This window comes from Epinephelus lanceolatus, chromosome 16 (assembly GCF_041903045.1).
Source record: "Epinephelus lanceolatus isolate andai-2023 chromosome 16, ASM4190304v1, whole genome shotgun sequence".
Lineage (NCBI taxonomy): Eukaryota > Metazoa > Chordata > Actinopteri > Perciformes > Serranidae > Epinephelus > Epinephelus lanceolatus.
Window position 1 is genome coordinate 37,750,735 of NC_135749.1, and position 13,613 is coordinate 37,764,347.

Below are 13,613 nucleotides of genomic sequence, written 5' to 3' on the forward strand. Positions count from 1 at the left end.
TGTATTTAGCCTAGTATTAAATACTTAAGGCGATATTATCGACAGTATAAACAAGCTGAATTGAAACATGTTGTACAGTGTTCATTATAATGTGTGTGTGTGTGTGTGTGTGTGTGTGTGTGTGTGTGTGTGTGTGTGTAAGGTGTGTGTATTCTTTGAATCACTGGGTCTTTGTTTAAGGTGTGTGAGTTTGTATGTCGCTAGATGGCGCTGTCGGGTTCCTTTTACCGGAACATAGGCTACTGTGAACGTCCGCGTGCCAGAGCGCGTGCACGTATGTTGAGAGAGAGAAAGAGAAAGCGAGAGAGAGAGAGAGAGCATCTGCCTCCAGACACACACACAAACACACACACACGCGCGCGCGCGCGCGGGGAGGATGCTACCTCGGTTCAGACAACAAACGCGGAGCTGAAGAGGAACCGGACTAACTAACGGACAGACCGACACCGACACCAGGATCTACCGGGCACCGAGCTACCGGGACCGGGCCGAACCTCCCACCGGGCCGGGCCGGACCGAACCTCCTCCCCGTCGGTGTGATTCTCCGGTGAGTGCGCGGCGGACAGGAGAGGAGGGAGGATGAAGAAAAGCAACCAGAGCAGACGGGTAGGAGTCAGTCACTGATTCATCTCTTCAGCATATTTATATCATAATCTTTTAATATCGAATGTGTTGGTATCATTCATCATCGATCCATTCATAACATCCCATAATAATATTTTAACAGAGTGATTGTTATTCAGGGAGCAGCGCTGTGGTGATGATCAAACATTAACACCATGTTCACTGTGTCAGTCAGCAGCTCTGTGATATCATCACATACACCCAGATAGCATCAAACTGACACAATAATATTCACATTACATCATTTACATTTTATATGTCTTTAGAGAGAAGGAGAAACTGCAGGATAAATTTAATATTCTTGTAATAACAGATGTCTGTATAGCCTAATATTCCTTATTAATGGAGCATTCTGTGCAGCTTTAATCATTTCACATAATAATCTGTTTTAGGAAAACACAATCATCAGTCTGACTCTGTTTACAAACTGTTTATATGAACAAAATATTTTTTTGTTATATAAATATATAACAACAACAAAACTCATTTTCTCTTTAAATACAGAGTATAATCTAAAGATATAATAATCAGCGCTGATGTCACAGATCTGTTTATGATTACAGAAGAAATATCTGAATAAATGTAGATATTCTGGGGTAATATTTAAAGTATTTAAAACCATGATTTTTAATGTATTAGCATCAACATATAGGCCTACTGAAAGTATGAAAAGTAAAAGCTCTCATTTTGCAGTGTATATCAATTTAATATGACTAAACAGCAACATCGCTCAGTTCGAGCCACACTGAGAGCTAGATTCTTACAAAAACCCAATTTGAGCTGACTTTGTTTAGCTGCTTCAGCCTGAATATGTTGAGTTTTGGTTCTGATTTAATCCCAGCTAATAAAACATAAAACTAAAGATTTTATACTCCTGTTCGAACCAACAACCAGGTTAAAACTTTGAAAGTAAAACATTTGATCTTCAGATTAAAACTGAGTCTCATTCATGTGAAAGTGTCTGTCCCATGACATCTGAGCTAATCTGCTCAGTCACAGTAAAGTGCTCTGAACCTTTACTTCAGAAAAAGTCCTGATACGACATTTGAAGAATACTTAATTACAACTAAGTATCAAAAGTAAAAGTACTGACCAACATGAGAGCAGCATGTTGCTGTTGTAGCTGCTACACTATATACAGTAACATACTTTGATCTATTGGTTCTCAACCTCGGGGTCTGGCCCCTCTGAAGGGTCACCAGAAAAATCTGCAGCCCAGCAGACAGAAGAAAATGTTGGTGTTGTACGTTTCAAACCACAGATACTTTACATTTGTACGTTTCATATGTATCACATTAATGTATCACATTAATGTTTCTAAAAATTATGTGATTTATGAGCTGACGTTGTCACCAGGTACGGAAGCGCATTGCATTCACTGGATAAAAAAAAATTAGGATCTCGTAATTACAAGAAAAAATCTCGTAATTACGAGAAAAGATCTCGTAATTATGAGATCAGGAATCTCGTAATTATGAGAAAAGATCTCGCAATTACGAGATCAGGATCCGTGAATGTGTCGAATCTTTCAGACGGATTGCTTCGCCAAAAGGCCGATCACACGAAGCCCTGTTTAACAGCTCATTTAGGAGTACTGACATCTGCTAGTCATTTGATGTACAGCAGTCCTACTGTGATATTACATGTGGGCTACATGTCAGTGGATCTGGCATACACATAATGATGCTTAATGATGATGATTACGTCAGAATCCCCCTATGAGGTATTGTAAAGCCAGATGAAATGAATCTATCCTGAACGTGGTATATCAATAAAGTGCATACACACACACACACACACACACACACATATATGTATACATATATATATGTGTGTGTGTCTGTGTGTGTGTGTCCACACAAGGTTAGAGTGCTTGTGTGACTGGGTCACTCAATCCTCTGCACTTAACGATCTTCAGAATCACCTCGGATCATGCAAAACACTTTATGTATTTCCCGACTCGAATCACACAATGAGGCAGTCACGTGATTCCAGAGAAATGGGGCCTCGTTTGTCTTTGGTCACGTGATATCCTGAAAAACGATACGGGCTTCGACACAAGCTTCATTTGGACACGCCCCCTTTGCTCGACACAGGCCTCGGGACTGCAGTATCAGCTGTAACATCACTAGTCGGAGCTACTATAACCAGCTGCCACTCGGGTGGTGCCATCTTGATTATATCCCATATCTTTATTATAATGTGTATATATTGTAAATTACGACGGAGTATTACACTAAGCGAGGACAACAGTGCACACCGTATATATTTTGATCTATTTCATACTTCAGATTTATATTGTTTGGCGTTAATTGGTGACAGAAAAGAACGAATTGCAGGGAAACGCGTGTCCTTACTGTGCATATTGAATCTTGAATCTATGTTTTATGAAGACCCTATGTGTGCTCAGAGCTGTGGCACAAGTTACGCACCGAAATCTGGTGGAAGAAAAATAATAATAAGACGAAAAATAAGTAGGCTGTGTGTGACTTATGCGCTGATGAAATGGTGGGTGATCGATGTGCCTGACATCGATTGATTTAGCTTCAGCACCGTGGTAGTGGCCAGCTCCTGTTAAGATATAAACAGAATGAAAGCGGACAAGGTAGCCTAATTATAGAACTTGTCTTGAGAAATAGCTTTCAAATTGAATCAGAGATTAAATGCATTTTCAATAGATGCAACTTTTTAAATTAGGCTATTGCTTTCTTTTCACTTTCTGCATCCATTTAAGATTTTACTTGAGATCACTCTTTAAGAAGCTCTTAACAGGAGCTGGCCGCTACCGCGGTGCTGAAACTAAATCAATCAATGTTTACAGCAATGTCTCAGCACCCAAATTTGTACATATCCAATGTATTTTGAAAGGCTGGGATCACGTGAAGAAGTCCTGAGTGCTTATAAGGAGGCAGGTTGGTGGTTCACAAAAAATAGACTTTTGACCGGGACTTCCCCCTGAAGTCACAGGTTTGGAGCTGTGTGAACTTTGAGTCATTTTAAGGCATGTCCTCACCATGTTTCTTTTCTTAAACTTGACTACCGTAACTTTTATTGCCTAAACCTAACCTCCGTAAAACTTCAGTTAGTAGCCTGGGGTATAATCTGCTTAAATCAGCAGGCCTATATTTGGGACGGGCCTTTAATTCCTTTTACACCTTTAACCTTTTGCCTTTTTACAGGAAATACAATCAAATTGTTTATTTAAACCGGTATAAATATTACTTGTTTAAAAATTAGGCTTCAGATAATATATCAATTATAAATCATTCATTTGATCCAACCACAACAGACAGCACATCAGAGAGAGAGAGTTTCGGCAGCCAGCATACCATCACAACACCACTTTATCCTGTTAAAACAATCCTCACAACTTGGATTAATTTTTATGAAAAAAACCTTTTGATTCTTTTGGTCTGAGGACCCTTACGGACTAAAGGAATATAAATAACTTACAGGGTAATCGAGGAATGAACACATAATTTGAGGTAGCCAACAACCCGGTTTTATGTATCCGAAGAACGTCTATGAGAAAAATGGACTGCATGGCAACCAGACCAGGCCTCTAATTTAGACAGGCCTTTATTTGTCAAAATGTGTTGCCATGCCAGGCAAGTAAAAGGGACTGTGCGTTTAATTGGGACAAGGCTTTTAATTGAAGTTTTACAGTACGTAAGTTTATGTTAATTACATATCTGTACGTGTAAAGTTCTAACATGGATGTCTGTGGGGATTGACTCGCCCTTGGAGCCAGCCTCAAGTGGACATTAGAGGAATTGCAGTTTTTGGCACTATGTCATTGGCTTCATGTTGCAGGCCTGGAGGTTGTTGCTTGATTATGTTTAGTAGAATTTTTTTATTGGTAGCCACTGAGCAGAAACGGTTCGTAACTGTTTGTCTTAGTGTTCGCTGGCACTCGGTAAATATCTTTTGTGCTTTCAACACCAGGTTGTGTTGTTAATAGTGCTGCCCCTGACTAAGAATTTTCCTAGTTGACCAATAGTTGTTATTTAGGACCATTAGCTGACTAGCTGATTAGCTGTGTTATGATATTAATTTAATTATCAAATTATATTTTGTGGGGCAACACAATGGTTTGAGTTGAAGGTATAAGAATGGATTGTATCAGTCATATTGTTAACACTCCGCTATATTACAGAGAAATACAAAACCGTCCTAATGAACCTTCATTAATATAGGCCTATATTTTATCTACAAGTGCACGTCACACACTGAGCGAGCCGCCTGTTAATGACACTGTCAGCAAAGCAGTAATGATTGTGCTAAGTGGCTAATGGGCATGTAGCTACTTCCATGTTTCAGATGATACATCATGTTTTAGTTGACGAATGAAGATGAGTTTACATATCACCTTGGGTTTGTCCTTCACCTTCTCAAAATGATCCCACACTTTGGATTTCCTGCCCAACATGTTATTAACTAGCCTGTGTAATAACCGCAGGTACCAGCCCTGGAAATTAGGGGCTGTACACATGCTGTGTCTTTAACCACCTGGAAAACGTGAGGTCGGGTACTGGGTGCTACTCTTGTGCCTTTTCTGTGCCCGCTGTCAAGAGCACAGCTGCAGGTTTTGTCTGAGATTGCCAAGCAACCATAACAAGCATTGTATAGCCTATTTACCTGAAATCCTGAGAGCAGAGCTGATCTTCTTCCAGGTGCTGTTTATAAGTGTGTAGGCCTGTCGACTGTGGGACAGATGTAAAGCTCTGGGTAGCCCTGCACTAACATGATCAACTTTTCTGTATTTATCAGACTGAATATTTACAGAAGAAGGGAAAGATATCTGTCGGCTGTGATTGGTTTGTAACGTGACTCCTGTCTGACTGCTGAGCGTGGCCTCTTTCTGTGTCTGTCCTTTCAAATTAAATTCCTACATGGCCCATTATATAGGTTTGGATTTATTTTGACAAGGCGCAGCTCCTAATAGAGTTTCACGTTGTTTTTTTTTTTGGTTTTTTTTTGCAACTAAGAAACCAATGAAATCTTGCCGACTAATTACCTGTGTGATCGACTGTGTGAAGAGACACTTCTTAGCCGAGACACAGGTGACATGAAGCGACTCAACAGTCAGCCTTCATCACTGCTGGTTCTTTGATGTCAGTTTTACGTGTCTGGGCCTTAAAGACTAAAGACAAGAGTCTCCTTTTGTCACAGATCACATGACAGACTGTAACATGATTGGCTGTAGCTTTGTTTTATGTACCTGTGTGTGTTTGCAGGCAGGTAAAATTTAAACAGGCAGTTACGTGCTGTTTACCTGCATCACTGCACCACAGTCAGGCTAAAACTCCTATTTAAGATGTTAAAACACTGAGAGGATTAATTTTCTGACCAATAACTGATTGATTGATCACTTGATCAGATCTTCTGTAAGAACAGATCCAGTCAGTTCATCACAGCGATGATAAACCCACCAGCTGGTCTTCTTCTACTTCCTCGTCTGTCATGTGTTTCTTCTCCGCCTTCTGTTATAAAATGAAAGTAGGTCAGACAGAGAACAGATTACTCCTCTACCTCACCTCTCTGTCCTGCTTCATGGTCTTCTTCTGCTCTCTGTAACGTCCTCTCAACTCATCCTCCTCTTCCTCGTCCTGATTAACCCGTCTCCTCTCCTCTTCCTCTCTTCTTGTCATTTCATCCATTGTCATCTCAGTCTAGTCGTGGTTTTCTCTTCTTCGTCATGTTTATCTTGTTTTTCTCCTTGCTGCTCAGAATATTTTGATGTTTTAATGTCCTTTGTGACATTTTCTGTTATCCATGACACAATCTTATCTCTCGTTTTTGCTGGCTTTCTTTTGTCCTTTCCTCCTCCTCCCCCTTTTTCTTTTCTTTCCTTTCTTCATCTCCTTCCTTGCCTTCCTTCTCTTCAGCATTTTTTTCCATTTTCATTCTATTTTTTGCTATTTCCTTTCTTTTTAGTTCCTTCCTCCATCCTTACATCTTTCTTCTTATTTTTTTATCTTCTGTCCTTTCTTCCTTCCCTTCTCTTTCTTCCTCTTTTTCCATCCTTGGTTCACATCATCCTTAATTTTCCCTCTTTCTTTATCTCTTCCTCATTTGCTTTTATGTCTGTATAATTTTCCTTTTTTCCTCTTCCTTCATCCTCTTCCTTCCTTCCTTCCTTCCTTCCTTCCTTTATTAGTTGATGTTGGTCTGAATTTGAAATTCTGTACCTTTATTGAAGAAGACCTGAACCCTGAACGTTCTGTTGTTTTCCTCATGGCTTCTAGTCTCTGTCTGACCCTGTTGTTGTGTTTCAGGTTAAGGACTCAAGTCAGGGCTCTACTGGTTTCTAGTCCCTCTCTGACCCTGTAGTTGGGTTTGATTCAGGAATTGGGTTAGGGCTCTACTGGTTTCTAGTCTCTCTCTCTCTCTCTCTGACCCTGTTGTTGTTATTTTAGGTTCAGGACTCGGGTCAGAGCTCTACTGGTTTCTAGTCTCTTTATGAAACTGTTCAGTTTCAGAAAGAGACTAGAAACCAGTAGAGTCCTGACTTGAGTTCTGATCCTGAAACACAACAACACTGTGTTTCAGGATCAGAACTCAAGTCAGGACTCTACTGGTTTCTAGTCTCTGTATGACTCTGTTGTTGTGTTTCAGGTTCAGGGCTCAAGTCGCCCTGACTTGGATCAGAGCTCTACTGGTTTCTAGTCTCTCTCTGACTCTGTTGTTGTGTTTCAGGTTCAGGACTTGAGTCAGGACTCTACTGGTTACTAGTCTCTCTCTGACCCTGTTGTTGGGTTTCAGGTTCAGGACTTGGATCAGAGCTCTACTGGTTTGTAGTCTCTCTCTGACCCTGTTGTTGGGTTTCAGGTTCAGGACTTGAATCAGAGCTCTACTGGTTTGTAGTCTCTCTCTGACCCTGTTGTTGGGTTTCAGGTTCAGTACTGGAGTCAGGGCTCCACTGGTTTCTAGTCTCTGTCTGACCCTGTTGTTGGTTTTCATGTTCAGGACTCAGGTCAAGACTCTACTGGTTACTAGTCTCTCTCTGACCCTGTTGTTGTGTTTCAGGTTCAGGTCTGGAGTCATGACTCTACTGGTTTCCTGTCTTTCTTTGTCCCTGTTGTTCAGGTTCAGGACTCAAGTCAGGACTCTACTGGTTACTAGTCTCTCTCTGACCCTGTTGTTGTGTTTCAGGTTCAGGACTAGGGTCAGGGCTTCACTGGTTTCTAGTCTCTGTCTGACCCTGTTGTGTTTTAGGTTCAGGACTCGAGTCAGGACTCTCCTGGTTTCTAGTCTCTGTCTGACCCTGTTGTTGGTTTTCATGTTCAGGACTCAGGTCAAGACTCTACTGGTTACTAGTCTCTCTCTGACCCTGTTGTTGTGTTTCAGGTTCAGGTCTGGAGTCATGACTCTACTGGTTTCCTGTCTTTCTCTGTCCCTGTTGTTCAGGTTCAGGACTCAAGTCAGGACTCTACTGGTTACTAGTCTCTCTCTGACCCTGTTGTTGGGTTTCAGGTTCAGGACTTGGATCAGAGCTCTACTGGTTTCTAGTCTCTCTCTGACACTGTTGTTGTGTTTCAGGTTCAGGACTAGGGTCAGGGCTTCACTGGTTTCTAGTCTCTGTCTGACCCTGTTGTGTTTTAGGTTCAGGACTCGAGTCAGGACTCTACTGGTTTCTAGTCTCTCTCTGACCCTGTTGTTGGGATTCAGGTTCAGGACTGGAGTCAGGGCTCTACTGGTTTCTAGTCTTTATCTGACCCTGTTGTTGTTTTTCAGGTTCAGGACTTGGGTCAGCAGGCTGTCCAGCAGCCGGAGAAAGTGGGCTGGATCAGGAAGTTCTGCGGTCGAGGGATCTTCAGGGAGCTGTGGAGGAACCGGTATGTGATCCTTAGAGGAGACCAGCTCTACATTTCTGACAAGGAGGTGAGGACGAGTATTCAAACGTTACATATTTGTGTACATATACACTGTGTTTCTATGTGCTGAGGAGCTTCCTGTTTGTTGCATGAAACTGAAACATCAGAGAGTCTCAGAGGAGAAAATAATCCAACGTAAAACGACTGAAAGCGCCAGAGTGTAAACCATCGTCAGTGTATGGACCGGGCTGCTGATATCAGCATGTTGGACAGGACAGAGAGGCATGTGGTTAGATTTGTGACGGCTGACGGGTCCATTAGAGAGCGGCGAGCTCAGAGTGTAGACTGCTGTTTGGTGTCAGAGGAGGATAGTGTCATAGACTCAACAAGGTGCTGGAAACATTCCTCAGAGATTTTGGTCCATATTGACATGATAGCATCACGCAGTTGCTGCAGATTTGTCGGCTGCACATCCATGATGAGAATCTCCTGTTCCACCACATCCCAAAGGTGCTCTATTGGATTGAGATCTGGTGACTGTGGAGGCCATTGGAGTACAGTGAACTCATTGTCATGTTCAAGAAATGAGTTTGAGATGATTTTTGCTTTGTGACATGGCCCATTATCCTATATCCCATACTCAGGTAGGCTGTGGTGTTTAAATGATGCTCAGTTGGTACTAAGGGGCCCAAAGTGTGCCAAGAAAATATCCCCCACACCATTACACCACCACCAGCCTGTACCCTTGATACAAGGTAGGATGGATCCATGCTTTCATGTTGTTTACACCAAATTCTGACTCTACCATCTGAATGTCGCTGCAGAAATCCAGACCCATCAAACCAGACAACATTTTTCCAATCTTCTGTTGTCCAGTCTTGGTGAGCCTGTGTGAATTGTAGCCTCAGTTTTCTGTTGTTAGCTGACAGCCCATTTGTTTCAAGGTTCGACATGCTGTTGGTTCAGAGATGGTCTTCTTGACCATCTCTTCTCTTCTCCACTCTAGCTTGTTTGTGTTGTTTTTTTTTTAAATGAACTCTCTGAAGATCTCCCTGTTTTAAAAACTGATATGAACATCTGAAGCTAGAGGACATTGTCCTGTCCTCAGTTTGTTTGTCTTTGGGTGAAAGAAGAAAAAGAGACTCAGCTGCTGTCCTTTCTGGACAGACGTCTTCAAAGTGGCTTCAGTAGAGACCCTGAGATTTTAGTGGCTCAGGGGAGGAACTGAACTAAACAATCTGACGTGTTTTTATTTTCAGCTCTGATGATGCTGAGTCAGTGATCATGTGACCTGTGATATGACGCTCATGTCTTTGTAAAAACATTCTGAGAAAGATACGAGTGGTGGAGAGACATTTAGAAACAGAGAGAGTTGTTATAACTCTATGACCTTACACACACGCACACAGAAAGGCTGCTGCCTGAGCAGTCAACACGTGCCGCTGAATCGAAGATCATCATCTGATGCAGCTGAGCCTGCAGCTACGCACACACGCGCGCACACACACACACACACACACACACACACGATGCGATTGGACTTTGAACTTATCCCACAGTAGTGGTACCGTGAGGTACCGTAGTACTACAGTACTCCAACAATGCTAGCGCAGGTGGCATCCAATCATGCGGGACATGGTCTCAATTTGCGTGACGCGTGAAAAGAGACAGAAATGCTGTGCAGTCCCGCACAATGCGGGACGTCTGGTCACCCTACTTCCACTGCCACTCGCAAGCAGCAGCTAGTAGGGGGCCCCATTAGGGGAGATTCCAAAGTGTTGTCGTTGTTGTAGTGTCTATAGGGGTTCCATCATATTGTCATTGATATAGACCAATGTCAGGTGTCTCTGGGGGCCCCCTTCCAGCTCAGGGCCCTAGGCAATTGCCTAGTTTGCCTGTCCGGTTGTGACGGCCCTGCCTCAGGTCTCTTCCTCACATCCTCACTGGGCGGAGCTAAGACATGAGACAGAGACATGAGTGAGGGGAGAAAGGAAACATATTAGCATAATGAAAAGCAGCCATTATATGTGCTCCTTCATCCTTTCTTCCTTCTTTGCTCTCTTCTTCTAAACTTTCTTCGTTCCCTCATCTTTTGTTTCTTTCCTCCTGTTTTCCCATATCTGCCTTTGTCCATCCTTCCTTCCTTTCCTCCTCCCCTCCTCCTCTGCTTTATTCTTCCTTCTTTCTATCTGTCCTTCATCCTTCCTTCCTCACTTGCTCTCTTCTTATATCCTTTCTTCTTTACTTCATCTATCCTTCCTTTCGTCTTTGTTTCTTTTATCCTCATTTCTTTCCTTTCTTTATACCTTCTTTCATCTTTCTTAACTTCTTCCTTTTTTCCTTCCTCAACCTTCCTTCATTCTTCCCATATCCTTCTTTCTTCCCTCCTTCTCATATACTTCCTTCCTCTATCATTCTTTCCTTCATCCTTCCTTTTGTCCTCCTTCTTTCTCCCATCCTTTCCTTCCTTCAGTCCTTTCGTTATTTCTTTCTCTCTTCCATTCTTCCTCCTTACTTTTCCTTTCTTTCCTTCTTCCATTCATCTTTCTTTCCTTCTCATATCATTATTTCTTCCTTCCCTTATTCCCATACTTCCTTCCTTCATCCCTCTTTTCTTCATCCTTCCTTTCTTTATTCTTTCCTCCACTGGTCCTTCTTTCCTTCCTTCCTCTATCTTTCGTCTTTCCTGCATCATCCTTCCTGCATCCTAATTTCTTTTGTCATTTTTTCTTTCCTTCCTCATGAGGAGGGAATTTCTCAACACAGACTAACATTTAAGGTCTTCTTCTTCGTTGGTATTTATTTCTCTGCTGATAAAAACATCAAAGACAACATTGCTGTGAAAAGTTACAGATTGTCAGATGTCAGATTGCTGCAGAGTCCCTGAAAGCAGCACAGAGGTCAGGTGTGCAGCAGGTGCAGCAGGTGTGGTTAGATGTTGAAGTGCTGAGTGTTCACATGCACACTGACTCTGCAGTACTTCACATTATATAATAGTCTGTTATGTAACTGTACACACTCTCACTCTGCTGAGTCAGATCTTTGTACAAATACTGCTTCACTTTTTATTTCTGTGTTTAAACTGAAAGAGATCTGCAGATACACAGACATGATGATGATGATGATGATGATGACATCACTGCTTCATCTGCCTGCTGATTCATTCAGACATTTAGTTTATGTTAAACTGCCCTCACATTTACATGAAGCACTTGACTTAAGGGAGCTGAAACAAGAAAAATAATTTTGATTCATTTTTGGTGCTTTCTTTGTGAAATGCTGTGATTCTGGATTATTTGTCACATTTATCTGTCTGTATTTATATATGTCACGTAAAGGTTTTTATATCAGGCCATTTGTTCTGTTTTCACTTCACTGAGTTTCAGAAACACGATAAGTTCTTCTTTGATTTCTTTATTGTTTCTCTTTTCCCATCTTTCTCCGGAGGCCAGCTACACGGAGCAGCAGAATAATGACTCATGTTAACCCACGAGTGTGTGTATGTGTGTGTGTGTGTGTGTGTGTGTGTGTGTGTGTGTGTGTGTGTGTGTGTGTGTCCTCAGATCAGTCGTTTTGTTTCTGTATTTCAAATGTTGACCCAGAACACTTTAATAAAGCAGCAGCCTGAGGGAGGCTTCTGTGTTTGTGTATGTGCATCCCTTCATGCAGGAACATTAAAACAGCTCATTATTAGTTTTTCAAATTATGGTTCAGATGATCAAATATTGCATCAATTTGTTCAAGCGTTTGGCGTCCACAGAGTTTGCCTGTGAATCAAACACAAGAATGTGTGTTTAAGTAGAAAGAAAATCTCTCTGATTACAGGTCACATTGTGTTGGCTTGCCCACCATATGGGGACAAAATTAAAGTCCCCCCAATGTAAATCAGTTAAGTTGTAAGGTTTGGTTTAAGGTTAAAGGGGATCTATTCTAAATTCAGAGTGTATGAGTTACTTGCACGCAGTTCTCAACATGGAGGCTGGCTGAGCCGACGGCTGGTAGCTAATGGTGGTAGCTCAAAAAACAGCACTAAACAATGGCAATAGTTCACTGAAAGTTTTCAGATTACCATTCAGATGATCAGTCGTTGCAGCTGTTTGATCAAACATTTGTTATCTGCAGAGTTCACCTGTAAATCAAACAGAAGATAAAAAAAAAGTCCATGGTCACATTCGTTGGCTCACCCACCTTATAGGGACAAACCAAAAGTCCCCACACTCTACATAAGTCAAACTTAGGGCTAAGGCTTGGTTTAAGGTTAAAGAGGCTTTATGTGTAATTAAGTGTGTATGAGTTCTCAACATGGACGTGGCCGAGTTTTTAAATGACCGTTCAGACAATCAGTCGTTGCAGCTGTTTTTTGTCTGCAGAGTTCACCTGTAAATCAAACATAAGAACAAGAACCTGGGTGTAATTTGAGTAAAGTCTAGTGTCACATTGTGTTGACTGACCTACCTTATGGGGACAAAATAAAAGTCCCCACAATGTCAGTAAATTTCTAAGGTTTGGTTTAAGGTTAAAGGGGATGTATTCTAAATTCAGAGCGTATGAATTGTCTGCCTGCAGTTCTCAACATGGAGGTCAGCTGAGCCAGCGGCTGGTAGCTAATGGTGCTAGCTAAAAAAACAGTGCTAAACAAGGGCAAGAGTTCATTATTAGTCTTTCTGCTTTTGCGATACTCACTGTCGATACTCACACGACGAACTCTATGCTGCAGAGCAAAATCTGTGTGCATTCACGTCGGCGGCAACCACCTCACACCCCTACCACTGATTTTGAAACCACCTCCCCTCTGTCACCTTCCCCTCAATTAAATAAATCATTGCACAGTGGTGTGAAACCTGGTGTTAACGTGCAGGAACCAGCAGGTGCTTGCTAAGGGTGCTTTCACCCCTGCCCTTTTTGGTTTGATTCAGTCGAACTCAAGTTTGTTTGCCCCCTAAGCACAGGTCATTTGGCCGGTTGTGAACACAGCATTGGCACTTGGGTGCGCATATAAACAACTGGATTGAGACCCTCTTGAAGAGGTGGTCTCGGTCCGGTTACAAACGACCTCTGGTGCAGTTCATTTGTGGTAAGAACGTGTTTCAAGCTCAATCCGAACCAACTGCAGTCGCATTACACATGGATTAAACATTAGCATGTTACAGTCCTGTAGGATTATCAATGTGG

General features: G+C 42.0%; 1 protein-coding gene across 1 annotated transcript in view; it reads left to right on the forward strand.

Moving 5' to 3' along the window:
• The first annotated feature begins 284 nt into the window (after positions 1-284).
• Positions 285-13,613, forward strand: part of plekho1a (pleckstrin homology domain containing, family O member 1a) — a 39,458-nt gene continuing 26,129 nt past the window's right edge. The window contains exons 1-2 of the mRNA XM_033637328.2: positions 285-606; positions 8,362-8,508. Of these exons, the coding sequence (XP_033493219.2) occupies positions 580-606; positions 8,362-8,508 (174 nt within the window). The 5' untranslated portion in view covers positions 285-579. The remainder of the gene's footprint in view (positions 607-8,361; positions 8,509-13,613) is intronic.